General features: G+C 37.6%; 1 protein-coding gene across 2 annotated transcripts in view; it reads right to left on the reverse strand.

Moving 5' to 3' along the window:
* The window catches only part of LOC106968336 (amine sulfotransferase-like), a 65,228-nt gene that overhangs the window by 4,274 nt on the left and 45,357 nt on the right, over positions 1-15,597 (reverse strand). For both annotated transcript variants that reach the window (XM_027057041.2, XM_027057039.2), the window contains exons 3-6: positions 9,136-9,344; positions 8,130-8,253; positions 6,796-6,890; positions 4,616-4,799 (exon numbers count right to left, since the gene is read on the reverse strand). In XM_027057041.2, coding sequence (XP_026912842.1) covers positions 4,616-4,799; positions 6,796-6,890; positions 8,130-8,253; positions 9,136-9,344 — 612 coding nt within the window. The remainder of the gene's footprint in view (positions 1-4,615; positions 4,800-6,795; positions 6,891-8,129; positions 8,254-9,135; positions 9,345-15,597) is intronic.

A 15,597-nucleotide genomic window follows, 5' to 3' on the forward strand; every position in this document is an offset into this window, starting at 1 on the left:
ACTTTAACACTCCACTTACAACAATAGACAGATCATCTAGGCAGAAAATCAATAAAGATACAATTGCCTTGAATGACACACTGGACTGGATGGACTTGACAGATATATTCAGAACTTTTCATCCAAAAGCAGCAATATACACATTCTTTTCGAGTGCACATGGAATGTTCTTCAAGATAGATCACATACTGGGTCACAAAAGAGCCCTCAATAAATATATAAGAATTGAGATCATACCATGCATATTTTCAGATCCCAATGCTATTAAACTTGAAATCAACCACAAAAAAATTTAGAAAGCCTCCAAATGCATGGAGGTTAAAGAACATCCTACTAAAGAATGAATGGATCAACCAGGCAATTAGAGAAGAAATTAAAAAATATATGGAAGCAAATTAAAATGAAAACATGACAGTCCAAACCCTTTGGGATGCAGCAAAGGCAGTCCTAAGGGGAAAATACATTGCAACCCAGGTCTATCTCAAGAAGCAAGAAAGGTCCTAAATACATAACCTAATTGCACACTTAAAGGAACTACAAGCAGAAGAGCAAAGAAACGCCAAAACCAGCATAAGAAGAGAAATAATAAAGATTAGAGCAGAAATAAAAAGTATAGAATCCAAAAAAGGAATAGAACAGATCAATGAATCTAAGAGCTGTTTGTTTTTGAAAAAATGAACAAAATTGATAACCGCCTAGCCAGACTTCTAATTAGAAAAGAGAGAGAACCCAAATAGATAAAATCATGGATGAAAGAAGAGAGATCACAACCAACACCATAGAAATAAAACAATTAGAGAATACTATGAAAAATTATATGCCAAAAAACTGGACAACCTGGAAGAAATGGACAATTTTCTAGACACCCACACACTACCAATACTCAAATGGGAAGATATAGAAAATTTGAACAGACCCTTAACTAGCAAAGTTAGTTAATTTCCCCCTGAGATCAGGAACATGACAGGGCTGTCCACTCTCACCACTGTTGTTTAACATAGTGTTGGAAGTCCTAGCCTCAGCAATCAGACAACAAAATGAAATAAAAGGCATCAAAATTGGCAAAGAAGAAGTCAAACTTTCACTTTTTACGGACGATATGATACTGTACATGGAAAACACGAAAGACTCCACCAAAAAGTTGCTAGAACTGATACATGAATTCAGCAAAGTCGCAGGATACAAAATCAATGTATATTAATTGGTTGCATTTTTATACACCAATAAACAAGTAACAGAAAGAGAAATCAAGAAATTGATCCCATTTACAACTGCACTGAGAACCATAAAATATCTAGGAGTAAACCTAACCAAAGATGTAAAAGAGCTGTATGATGAAAACTATAGAAAACTTATGAAAGAAATTGAAGAAGACACAAAGAAATGGAAAAACATGACTTGCTTATGGATTAGAAAAACAAATATTGTTAAAATGTCAACACTACCCAAAACAATCTACACATTCAATGCAATCCCAATCAAAATTGCACTGGCATTTTTCTGAAATCTAGAACAAACAATCCTAAAATTTATATGGACCCACAAAAGACCCAGAATAGCCAAAGCAATGTTGAAAAAGAAAACCAAAGCAAGAAGCATCAAAACCCCTGACTCTACAACAAAGCTGTAATCAATAGGACAGTATGGTACTGGCACAAAAACAGACACGTAGATCAATGGAATAGAATAGAGAACCCAGAATTGGACCCACAAATGTATGGCCAACTAATGCTTAACAAAGCAGGAAAGTGTATCCAATGGAAAAAAGATAGTCTCTTTAGCAAATGGTGCTGGGAGAACTGGACAGCAACATGCCAAAGAATGAACTGGACCGCTTTCTTACACCATGCACAAAAATAAACTCCAAATGGATGAAAGACCTGAATGTGAGACAGGAAAACCATCAAAACCCTAGAGGAGAAAACAGGCAGCAACCTCTTTGACCTCACCTGCAGCTATTTCTTGTTTGACACGTCTCCAAAGGCAAGAGAAATAAAAGCAAAAATGAACTATTGGGACCTCATCAAGATAAAAAGCTTCTGCACTGCAAAGGAAACAATCAACAAAACAAAACTAAAAGGCATCTGACGGAATGGAAGAAGATATTTGCAAATGACATATCTGAATAAAGGGTTAGTATCCAAAGTCTATAAAGAACTTAGCAAACTCAAAACCTGAAAAACAACTAATCCAGTGAAGAAATGGGCAGAAGACGTGAATAGACACTTTTCCAGTGTCTATTCAAAAAATACATCCAGATGGCCAACAGACACATGAAAAGATGCTCCATGTCACTCATCATCAGGGAAATACAAATCAAACCACATTGAGATACCACCTCACACCAGTCAGAGTGGCTAAAATTAATTCAGGAAACAACATATATTGGTGGAGATGTGGAGAAACAGGAACCCACTTGCACTGTTGGTGGGAATGCAAACTGGTGCAGTCGCTCTGGAAAACAGTGTTGAGGTTCCTCAAAGAATTAAAAATAGAACTACCCTATGACCCAGCAATAGCACTACTAGGTATTTATCCAAGGGATATAAGTATGCTGTTTCAAAGAGTCAATGTTTTCAACAATAGCCAAATTATGGAAAGAGCCGAAATGTCCATCAACTGATGAATGGATAAAGAAGATGTGGTTTATATATACAATGGAATACTACTTGGCAATGAGAAAGAATGAAATCTGGTCATTTGTAACAACGTGGATGAACTGGAGGGCATTATGCTAAGTGAAATAAGTCAGTCAGAGAAAGACATATAATATGTTTTCACTCATATGTGGAACTTGAGAGAAACTTAACAGAAGACCGTGGGGGAAGGCAATGGGAAAAAATAACTTCAAACACAGAGGGAGGCAAACCCATAAGAGACTCTTTTTTTTTTTAATTTTTTTTTTAACTTTTATTTATTTTTGAGACAGAGAGAGACAGAGCATGAACGGGGGAGGGGCAGAGAGAGAGGGAGACACAGAATCAGAAGCAGGCTCCGGGCTCTGAGCCATCAGTCCAGAGCCTGACGCGGGGCTCGAACCCACGGACCGCGAGATCGTGACCTGAGCCGAAGTCGGCCGCTTAACTGACTGAGCCACCCAGGCGCCCCCATAAGAGACTCTTAAATACAGAGACAAAGGTGAGGGTTGATGGGTGGGTGGGGGGGCGCAGGGGAGAGGGGAAAATAGGTGATGGGCATCTCACCTGTTGGAATGAACACTGGGTGTTGTATGTAAGCGAAGAATCACGGGAATCTATCACCGAAACAAAAAGTACACTGTATACAATGTATGTTAGCTGACTTGATAATAAATTATATTTTAAAAAGTTATAGACACAGAGATGTGATGACAAATGTGGTGATAGAAGGAAAGGCAAGACAAGCAACACTGATTGTAAAAGCACTCTGAAATAAACAGATGACTGAAACAAACTGAAATACTAACAAAACTGAAAACACAAAGGAAAACCATGTAGGAGTGGTAAAGTTAGTGCAAATGATGTTCCTTTAGATAAAATGTAAGAGAAAAGTACATGTCTATGCAGAAGAAACATATGGGAATGTGCTTTACTTCCACAAGGAAAATTGGCTCCTCCTCCTTGTCTTCTTAGCTATTTGAGTCTCTCATTTTCAGGTAAGTTAAAGATGTATAAACACAGAAAATTTTATTTTTTCAAGGGAAAACAAACTTCAAGTGCAATGATTATGGCAGTTGAGAAGGGATGTGGTCTACTACAAGACAGCGTGTTCTGAGCATAACAGGAAGGGAATGTCTCCACTTTAGGTTGGCTCCGAGTTACCAGTGCTTCACATTTTTTAATTGAGCAGGTAAAAATATATGAAGAGATCAGGTGACGGAAATACTGAGAGAAATCAAAGCCAATATTTATTACTACTTGAAAAAGAGGCATGGAACCCTATGATTAAGTGCAAAATTTATGTCTATAGTTCTGTATTATAGATGTTCCATGTACTAAGATAGAAGATCATAAATATAACTTAGAATGATTATACAAGTAACAAAAATATTAAAACATGGTGAAATTTATCAGTTACATGAAGGAGTCATTCACTTAAAAACTCACTCATCAGAGGTATGAGATATTATAATAAATGAGAGAAACTTACACATTTTTATGAGGTTTACTAGAGGACACATGATAGTCCTGTGCAATAACAAAAGATCAGTGAATGCATGTTGTTAATTCAGCCCTGGGGAGACTCAGGGATAAATCACAGAAATGGAAGGGCAGTCATTGTTGGCCAACAGCCCCAGCATTGCCTCATCATCATGTGCCAATCCCATGCTAATGGAAGGAAACAGTCTAACAGTAAATGAACAACCATTTTGTGGCAGACATTGTACTGGCATTGGTAGATTTCCAGGGGCCATGGAGAAGGCCTTTTGATTTTAGGCTATTCATCAGATACATTCACTTACAACATTATATAGTCTCTTGAAGAGCAACAAGAAGAAATCATGGAAAATCATTTGTCTAGTGACAGGAACTGGGCCATAAGGGTCCATGTTAGAAAAGTGAGCCAGGAAGCTTAGAAGCTACACTTGGTTCATTTGTGACACAGTACAATACAGACATTCACTGTTCAACCTCACCTTTGCGAAGGAAATGACCTTTTTCTTGTATCCCAAATTGGTCCTTTAGTATATTGTCATAATTTGCCCGTGGGTCTAACTTCATGTTCTCAAACATGGCCTGGCTCACCACAGCATCCATGTCCTCATCACTTAATTCTTTCCCCAGAAATTTGCAGACTTTTAACATAGAACCTCTGAGATCCTGAAATAAATCACAGTATGATAAATTATGCATGTTATCACAAAGAAGACTTATACAAGTGTCATAGATAAATATCATTATGGGAGTGAACATCGTAGGTGCTTAGGTTGCTTAGAAAGTGGAGCTGTTCCTTGAGATGTGACTTGCTTATTCCCTCTTGATAAATTAATCCATCACTTGTCCACTGTTTGAGAGCACATTTGGGTTCATTTTGAGAACACTCATATTTTGTTTTATCTGTGTTACCGGCAAGTATTTGGGGAGTAGCTACTAAATGACAGACACTGCCCTGTGTGATGGTGCGAGTGAACAGAGACACAACTGGGGATGAATCCTAGGAATTCAGTACAAGGACCTTTGGGAAAGACTAATTGTGTAACAGAACTCAGAATATTTCAATAAAGACAAGAAATTTGTTCTGGGAATTAAAGCAAAAATGGGAATTTTCTAGGTAGACAAACTAAAGATATGGAGTCTAGAGAAATGAAAGAATATCTGCAACATTGTGGTTGTGTAGAAGTTGTGAGATAACAGGTCACAGGACAGTTAGAAGTTCAATTTCCGTAGAGTTAGTGGAAACTGGCTTTGGATGAGAATATGGGAGATGAGGGTGGAAGCAATAGTGGGATCATATCGTGAGGAAGGTTTCAAGGCGAGCCAGACACTGAATCTCTATTTGGTAGGTGATATGGACTCAACAAGAAAGTCTAGGCTTAGTATCATGCTCTGGGGCAGGTGTAACAGACTAGTGACAAATACTCAGGATGAAGATGTCCTTAGGAGAACTTGCCTCTCAGCTCTTTCTCTTCTTCCCTGCTAAGAGTTCACCTGGTGATGTTCTGGCATTAGTGCCCAGTCCTGATTCAGTAATGATTCTAATTGATCCATGATCCTCAAAGCAATTCTATTGTCTCTACAAGAGATTATTCTCATTGGTCATATGACCCAATTTTGGCATTGAAACAGAAGGAGGAAGTCAAGGGGCTCCTGGGTGGCTCAGTTGGTTATGTGCCTGACTCTTGATTTCAGCTCAAGTCATGATCTCATGGGTCATGGAATTGAGCCCTGCCTCCGGCTCTACACTGACTGATCTGAGCCTGCTTGGGATTCTCTCTATCTTTCCCTCCCTCCCTCTCTCTATGCCCCTGCACTGTTTATGCTCTCTTACTCTCTTGCTCAAAATAAATTTTTTTAAAAAAGAAAGAGGAAGTCAAAGAGAAGTTACTATGATTTTCCTCCTAGAGAAAAAGTAGAAATAAAGCAGGGCAAGAAGGCCCCTTTATCCCAGTTCCCTCTCTTTCTGCCTTACATGTTATCATCTGAGGACACAACTACAACTGCCTTGCTACCATGACGGGAGACATCCTTGCCACACCAAAAACAATACAAAAGAAAGACAGATAATGCTGGGACATTCTTGATTGCTTAGTGGTAACACTCAGCATAAGGGTAGCCTTCCTCTGGGATTCAGTCAATAAACAACAGAAGTTCCTACATTTTAAGCCAATTAGAGTTGACTGTACTGGGTGCTGAATTATGTCTAATCATATAGAGGCATTTTCATTTAATTTTTCTGGGAATTTTTAATCATACACAATGCAGACAAGATTGAAGTTTCCCAAGAGATGCACCCAAGAATGATGAACATAACATTTAGAATGTTATTAGAATGAATAGTGCAGAAAATAGATTTCACAATCCATGAAAGAGAGACCAATAGTCTGACTCTAAATAATCAAACGTATGCATATCATATACATACACAGATAATTCCTCACACACAGACGATTTTTGAAAAGAAACTTCCAGTATTAGCTGTAAATGAAAACCTGGCAAACAAAGTACAGAAGTGATACTGGAAAAATGTCTCCTGGTCCACTTCGTCTGGGATCTCAAATGTGATATCGCCCTTTGGGTGTTCTGGGCATGAGCAATCAATACGTTCAGCCAGGCTGCCTTACAGATTCTGTGAAGTCACTAATGTCACTTTTCTCACCTTTTTAAACTCCTCATACATCATGAACTCAATGTTGAAGAGGCTTTTGTGCTCATGCCAACCTTTGATGTGGTCAAACCAAAGGCTTCCCAGCACTGTTAGAAGAATAGATAGTCATTAAGTAAATGTGTTGAACACACTGAAAATGAGTTATAGTCTTAGGAGATGCAGGAGTCTTTAGTAACAAAGAAGGAAAAGGAAGTGTGCTGCTAGAGTCCTGATTTCCCCTAGCACCTGGTTATGGGAGAACCATCAAGCTTCTACCAGAAAACAATTACATGAACTTGAGGAGAAATTAGTCTCTTAAAATAGACACAAAATCAACATAGCATGTGGTTAGAAAAACCAAGGAGGAAAATGGAGGAAAGAATCCTCTCCTTCTCACTCCTCCTGGTCTTCCCAAGCACATAGAACTTTTTCCTGGCTACATGGAACATGTGCGCTCCCTGAGGAGTCACTTCTGCTCTGCACAGTACATTTGACACTAAACATAGCTCTCCTGTTCCAGATCATCACCTCTACTTCAGAGGACTGGCTCCTGCTCAACCAGCTACAGTGGTGTCTCCTCACAAAAGGAAGTGCGGGGGTGGGGTCCTGGCTTGCTTAGTGGATAGAGTATACAACTCTTGATTTCAGGGTTGTGAGTTGGAGTCCCATGTTGGGTGTAGAGATTACTTTAAAAATAAATAAAAGTGGCGCCTGAGTGGCTCAGTTGGTTAAGCATCTGACTTTGGTTCAGGTCATGATCTCATGGTTTTTGAGTTGGAGCCCCGCATAGGGCTCTCTGCTGTTAGCACAGAGCAGACTTCAGATCCTCTGTCTCCCTCTCTCTGCCCCTCCCCCACTAGCGTGCACTTCCTTTCTCTCTCACTCTCAAAAATAAACATTTACAGATAAATAAATATATAAAAATTTAATAAAAAAGAAAGAAATATGGAATAGAACTTTATCAAATAGAAGCTCCTGGCAGCAGCCATTTGCAATATGCAGTGCAAAGCTCCAAACCTGTGATCTGAACTGAGATTCTTCTCACTGAGCTAGAACAGAAACCCCTGTGCTTATGAACCACTGTTTTCATAGCTAAATGTAAATATTCCTTTGTGATACGACTTTGTAATCTTGACAGTCTACTGAGAGAAGCCAGGGGCAGCATAATTTGTAACAATGGCAGGGCATGGTCATCTAGGACAACCCTACCAATGGCTTAATACATTGATTACTCACCCTCATTCAGCTCTACTTCAGCTTCTTTTTTACCCTCTGTCATATTCACTAAGCTTAAACCTCACTGCAGGACAGCAAACTTATTACTTGCTTTATATAAGTTTATTTACCTTTTCCTTCTAGAAATAGTTTCATGAATTCCTCAATGGTACTTGTAGCAGGTAATGGCATCTTCTTTGAAAAGTGAAAATATGAGCACATAACGTCCTTAGGGTTTCTGTATACATAAATAATCTGCAAAGAAAGGAAGTCTTCATTATTTCTGTTGCTTTCATTACATCATATTTTTACCCGAATACCTTCCAATTGGGTGAAGTATGTTTTTTCTTTTAACTTTATAGTTTCCTAACTATGTCTTGTAGACATTCAGTGTTCTTTGTATTTTGGGTTTCCCCTTCTCTACCTTGCGTCTCCCTCCATGATTGGCCTGTGGCTCTCAATTACTCCGCCAGACACACCTCTATCCATGGTACCCAACCAAAATAGGTGGAAGTATGAAAAGGTAGTGGTGAGGTCACTGAGAGCAGTGAAGGAATTGCTAGTATTGTAAGCTCACCTAGTAAGTAAGCTAATTAAAAAAATGAAAGGAGGGGCGCCTGGGTGGCTCAGTCGGTTAAGCGTCCGACTTCAGCTCAGGTCACGATCTCACGGTCTGTGAGTCCGTGAGTTCGAGCCCCGCCTCGGGCTCTGGGCTGATGGCTCAGAGCCTGGAGCCTGCTTCCGATTCTGTGTCTCCTTCTCTCTCTGCCCCTCCCCCATTCATGCTCTGTCTCTCTCTGTCTCAAAAATAAATAAAAATGTTAAAAAAAAATTAAAAAAAATGAAAGGATATATAATCTAAAATGTGTATTATATTATAATTTACATTATAAAGTTAATTAAATGCACAGATATACACTCTTTCATTTTTAATGGCTGTATTACATATGTGATCAGGAAAAGGGTACAAGATAAAAATCAGATTCTCCACGATAAGAACAAAATGGCTATTGAAAATAAAAGCATGTCAAATGCCACATTTGCTTCAGCTTGATGAATGCAGTGTCAGTGTAATGAAAGGAAATGAAATAAAGAAAAAGAGCAGTTATCTTTCAACAGCCATAGTCTCTTTCTTACTTTGGCTTTTTTGTTCTTCAGGCCACTTGGAACCAAATAGTATGGGAGGTGGGTAGTGAAGAGACGAGGAGATGGTCTTTTAACAAAATCCGTGTTTTGATTGGGATACTCAAAATAGGGAACTCGCAAAACCGTCTCCAGATTCCCAGTGTTTTTTCGATGTTCATCAAAATAAATCAAGTTTAATATCTGCTGAAACCAGATGGTTCCTGTAAAACAATTATTTTTGTTTTCAATGATGTACAAATGTCTCCAAAATGCAGATAGAATTGCCATCAGTATTTTAATAAGAGTTTGTTATTATAACATGTATAATGGTAATTTGGTCAGAATGGAATTTTTAATATATTAAAAATGCAGTATGAGTAAAAGAAAACAAACATTTTCTTTATTTTTCCTTTTAAGGAGATACTACATTTGAAACTCTGTGGGCGTTTGCCGCACTAATTGATTCTTTGACTCTTCTGTGCTTTCTTCTGCTTCATATATGGGACTTTTAAATTACCTTCTATGTCTGCCTCTAGATTTCCTTCCACAAGCCCACTCCTAGGACTTTAGGTAATATAAACAAAAAGAAAAAAAAGGAATTTCACTGGAGTCACTTTCCATTTTTCCCCGCTTCCCCATGTTTCCTACTGTGCACATGATGTCCACCTAAGGAAATAGTGTTCATTATAAATCCCTAAGGAAAGCCCTGTGACCCACATGGAGACAGGAAGGGAAGGATGATGCCTAAAGTTGGGCCTTTCACTGTATGTAGGATGTGACACATTTTTCTGATGACTACTTCTCTTAATTCTAATTAAAGAGGACATTTGTCTCAGGATATTTGGGTGTAATTGCCTGCTTTAGATTTCTTACACTTAATTTACATGATTCATATAAAGATTAAGATTAAAGGTATAAGATTAAAACATACCCTCTATAAAGGTCATGGTTCAGATATATCCAGGCAATGTTCTAAAAAAAAAACTTACCCAACTAAAAATCGTAAGTCCCAGAAAGGTTCCAATCAACTTCTGAAATTAGAAAACCCACTGGCCCCTCATCAATTCCCATCCTAGCCTTCCTTCCTAAGACCATCCAATCACCCATGCTAAGCAGCAGCAGCTGGTGAGCAAGATCATTTTTGGGTGCAGAAGCCTTGCTAGCAGGTGCAGGTGGGGTGCAACTTATCTGGTCATCTCATTATCTTAATATTGGTGGTTTTAGTCCTCCAGTGTTGCACAGGGAAGACCACGACCACGTGTGCCTGCATGTTACCTCAGCTGGTAACTCAATGAGTTCAAATTCATGAAAACTTGTTATAAGGCTCTGGAAGGTTTCTTTCATCCCTTTGCTTCCCCAGATAAAAGATACTGCTTCTGCAGGAGGAATCACAGATTCAGGAGGGCTGACAGGTTTTCAATCATGGCACAGTTCTGCAGAGATTCAAACAATATGATGTAAAAATCTCTGCAGAGATTCAAAAATTCAAATATCTGTTTTCAGCTTCTTCTGCCACTCCCCCTTTTACACTTTTTCCAATCCCCCCCTCTCTCTTTCTCTCTCCCTCCCTCTCTCTCTGTCTCTCTCTCTCCCCCCACTTCCCTCCTTTCCTTCCTTTCTTTATTTTTCTTGGCCTATTTGATAGTCAGGCATTAGTGTAATGGGATACGAGTTATTTTCTTCAGTTCATGCTATATTAATAACACTGATTCACCAAAGGCCCTCCCTCTCTGTCCATTTATTCTCATTTGCTGTTTCAATTCCTACTACTACCCCCACCACAGAAAAGCAGGTGTTGGGGTTTAAAGTGCATTCCTCATTGGAAAGTGTTCTTGTGGAACGTGTATTGTTGTATGTGTTTCTATTTCCTATCCATGTGCATCATTTCTTTCTGTTTGCCACTGTGTGCTGTGGTTTAATGTTCATTTACATGCTACATCTGATCCAATGTGCCTAATAGATGCTGTCTATGTTTCTGGGTGTGCATTCCTGCACTGACCTATCCATTTTCCACCAATGGAAACCCCAACCCAAACAACACTGCCATGTATATCCTCATTCGTGTTCACTATGTACCTGTATGAGATTTTCATAGGGACAAATATTCAGGAGAGGAATTGCCTGTTATAGGTGTATTTTAGTTGTCCAGGTAGTGCCATACTGCTTTCCAAAGAATGGCTGCTTTAAACTATTCTCCCAGGGGTAAAATGCTTATGCATATACATCTCTCTGCACTCCTTGCCATGTTCAGATTTACTCATTTTCTAATTTTTGTCAGTCTAGTAGATGTAAAGTAATATATCATTGTCCACCAACTTGGGGTTTTTTTGGTATTGGCGGAGGGTGGTTTTCTTCTGTAAATTTTCAGATTATTTCTTTGACTCTTTTTATTCTCAGATTGCTGCCCCACACTTGATTTGTAGTTCTAATATATGGTAGATAAAAAATATTTTTTCATTGTAGACATAGCATGTATATTCTGTCACCTATTAACTTTGCCCAAATGATTCTTAGTGAAGCAAAACCCAAACTGCTTAACTTTGATGTAATTGAATTTATTACAGTTTAAAGTTTTGCCTGTATTTTATTTTTTGTTTCAAGTTTTTTATTTCAATTCTAATCTTTTAACATAGAGTAATATTGGTTTCAGGAGTAGAAGTTATTGATTTATCAATTACAAATAGCAGCCAGAGTTCATCACCACAAGTGCCCTTTTTAATGCCCATCACCCATCTACCCCATTTCCCACACACCTCCCTCCATAAATCCTCAGTTTGTTCTCTATCATTAAGTGTCTCTTGTGGTTCGTTTCCCTCTATTCTCACCCCCGCCATGTGCTCATCTGTTTTATTTACTAAATTCCATGTGTGAATGAAATCATATGGTATTTGTCTCTCTCTGACTGGCTTATTTCACTTAGCATAATACACTCTAGCTCCAACCACATTGTGGCAAATGGCAAGATTTCATTCTTTTTGATGGTTGAGTAATACTCCATTGTATGTATAAAACACATCTTCTTTATCCGTTCATCAGTCTATGGGCATTTGGCTCTTTCCATAATTTGGCTATTGTTGAAAATGCTAGTATAAACATTGGCATGCATGTGCCCCTTTGAATCACTATTTTTGTATCCTTTGGGTAAATACTAGTAGTACAATTGCTGGGTCATAGGTAGTTCTATTTTTAACTTTTTCAGGAATCTCCATATTGTTTCCACAGTGGCTACACCAGTTTGCATATCCACCAACAGTGTAAGAGGGTTCCTCTTTCTCTGCATCTTTGTCCATCATCTATTGTTTCCTGCATTGTGAATTTTAGCCAATCTAGCAGGTGTCAGGTGGTATCTCACTGTGGTTTTGATTTGTATTTCACTGATGATGATTAATATTGAGTATCTTTTCATGTGTCTGTTAGCCATCTGGATGTTTTTGGAAAAAAAATATATTCCTGTCTTCTGCTACTTTCCTCACTGGATTATTTGGTTTTTTTTTAAGTGTTGAGTTTGATAAGTTCTTTATAGATTTTGGATACTAACACTTTATCAGATGTGTCATTTGCAAATATCTTCTCCCATTCCATAGGCTGCCTTTTAGTTTTGTTGTTTGTTTCCTTCACTAGGCAGAAGTTTTTATTTTGATGAAGTCCCAATAGTTCACGTTTGCTTTTGTTTTCCTTGCCTCTGCCGATGTGTGTGGTAGGAAGTTGCTACTGCTGAGGTCAGAGAGGTTGTTGCCTGTGTTGTCCTCTAGGATTTTGATGGTCCTGTCTCATATTTAAGTCTTTGATGCATTTTGAATTCATTTTTGTGTATGGTATAAGAAAGTGGTCCAGTTTCATTTATCTGCTTGTTCCTTTCCAGTTTTCCCAAAACCATTTGATAAAGAGTCAGTATTTTTTTTTTACGCTGGATATTCTTTCCTGCTTTGTCAAAGATTGACCATATAGTTGTGGGTCCATTTCTGGGTTTTCTATTCTGCTTCACTGATCTCTCTGTGTGTTCTTCTGCCAGTACCATACTACCTTGATCATTACAGCTTTGTAATATAACTTGATGTCTGTAACTGTGATGTCTCCAGCTTTGTTTCTCTTTTTCAAAATTGCTTTGACTCTTCAGGAAATTTTGTGGTTCCATACAATTTTTTTGTATGTTTTTAAGTTTGCTGTAGCTCTGTGAAAAATGCTGGTGTTATTTTGAGAGGAATTGAAGTAGTAAAGTAAATTGGGTAGTAATGACATTTTAACAATATATTTGTTCTTTCAATCCATGAGCATGGAATATTTTTCCATTTCTTTATGTTGTCTTAAATTTCTTTCAGAAGTGTTCTAAAATTTTTAGAATATAGATATTTGGTTAGGTTATTCCTAGGTATCTTATGAGTTTTTATGCCTTTGTAAGTGTAATGCTGATTTCTCTTTCTGCTGATTCATTTTTGTTGTAAAGAAGTGAAACTTTTTTCTATGTTGATTTTGTATCTTGCGACTTTCCTGAATTTATGTATCAGTTCTAGAAAATTTTTGGTGAAGAGTTTTGTGTTTTCTACATACGGTATCATGCCATTGGTGAATAGTGAAAGTTTGACCACTCTCTTGGCAAGTTGAATATATTTTATTTCTTTCTGCTGTCTGATTGCTGAGGCTAGGACTTCTAGTACTATGGCACATAACAAGTGTGACAGTGGGCATCCCTGTCTTCTTGACCATAGCAGTAAAGCTCTCAGTTTCTTCCCATTGAGGATGTTGTTAGCTCTGGGTCTTTTATATATGCCCTTTATGATGTTGAGTATGTTCCCTCGATCCCTACTTTGTTGTGGGTTTTTATCATGAATGGATGTTGTACTTGGTAAAATACTTTTTCCCGCATCTACTGAGAGGATCATATTGTTCTTATTTTTTATTTTATTTTGTGTAGTATATCACATTCATTGAATTTCAAATATTTGTTTCTTTCTATATCATATATTTCTACTCTAATCTTTATTATTTCCCCTCTTCTGATAGTTTTAGGCTTTATTTCTTGTCCTTTCTCCAGCTCCGTTAGGTATAAACTTAGGTTGAATATTTGAGATTTTTCATGGTTGCTGGATGTATTTATATATTGAGGTTCTTGTTATATATCCCTTCTTATGTATGCTTTTGCTGCACCCCAAATTTAGTCCTTTGTGTTTTCATTTTCATTGGCTTCCATGTATTTTTTTCCAATTTCTTCTTTAATGTACTGGCTGACCCATTAATGCTTTAGTAGGATTACCTTTAACCTCAATGAATTTGAGGTCTTTCCAAATTTTTTCTTGTGGTTGGCCTCAAGTTTCATAGTATTGTCTGATATTATGCATATTATGATCTCAATCTTTTTGTACTTGTTGAAGACTGATTTGTGATCTAGTATGTGATCTATTCTGGAGATTGTCCCACTTGCACTTGAAAAGAATGTATACTCTACTTCTTTAGGATGAAATGTTCTGAATATATCTGTTAAATCCATCCAGCCCAGTATGTCATTCAAAGCCATTGTTTCCTTCTTGATTTTCTGCATAGATGATATATCCATTGATATAAGTAGGGTATTAAAACCCCCTACCATTATTGTATTATTATCAATGAGTTCCTTTATGCTTGTTATTCATTGTTTTGTATACTTGGGTGCTCTCAAGTTGGAGGCATCAATATTTAAAATTGTTAGATGTCCTCACTGGATAGACTTCTTAATTGGGACCTAGAACCCTTCTTCATCTCTTGTTACAGTCTTGGTTGAAAATCTAGTTTTTCTGATATAAATATTGCTACGCTGGCTTTCTTTTGACATTGGCTTGCATGATAAATGGTTTTCCTTCCCCCCACTTTCATCTGCAGATGTCTCTAGGTCTTAAATGAGTCTCTTGTAGGCAGCATATAGATAGGTCTTGTTTGTTTTGTTTTGATTTGTTTTGTTTTTACCCATTCGAACACCCTATTTCTTTTGATTGGAGGACTTAGTCAATTTAAATTTAGAGTGATTATTAATAAATATGAATTTCATCCATTTTATTACTTGTTTTTTCTGGAGATTTTCTCTGTTCCTTTCAGTCTTTGTTGTTTTTGGTCTTTCTTAATTACTCAAAGAGTCACCTTTAATATTTCTTGCAGAGCTGGTTTAGTGGGCATGAACTCTTTGAGATTTTGTTGGGAAACTCTTTATCTCTCTTTCTATTCTGAATGATAACCTTGCTGAATAAAGTATTCTTGGCTGCATATTTTTTCCCATTCAGCACTTTGACTATATCATGCCACTCCCTTCTGGCCTGCCAACTTTCTGTGGATAAGTCTGCTACTATCCTTATTTATCTTTGTAAGATAGGGATTTCTTTTCCCTTGTTTCTTTTAGGATTGCTTTCTTATCATTGTATTTTGCAAATTTTAGTATGATATGTCTTGGTGTTGGGCTGCTTTTGTTGATTTTTCTGGAAGTTCTCTATGCCTCCTGGATCTGGATGT

This window comes from Acinonyx jubatus, chromosome B2, assembly GCF_027475565.1.
Source record: "Acinonyx jubatus isolate Ajub_Pintada_27869175 chromosome B2, VMU_Ajub_asm_v1.0, whole genome shotgun sequence".
NCBI classification, from domain to species: Eukaryota; Metazoa; Chordata; class Mammalia; order Carnivora; family Felidae; genus Acinonyx; species Acinonyx jubatus.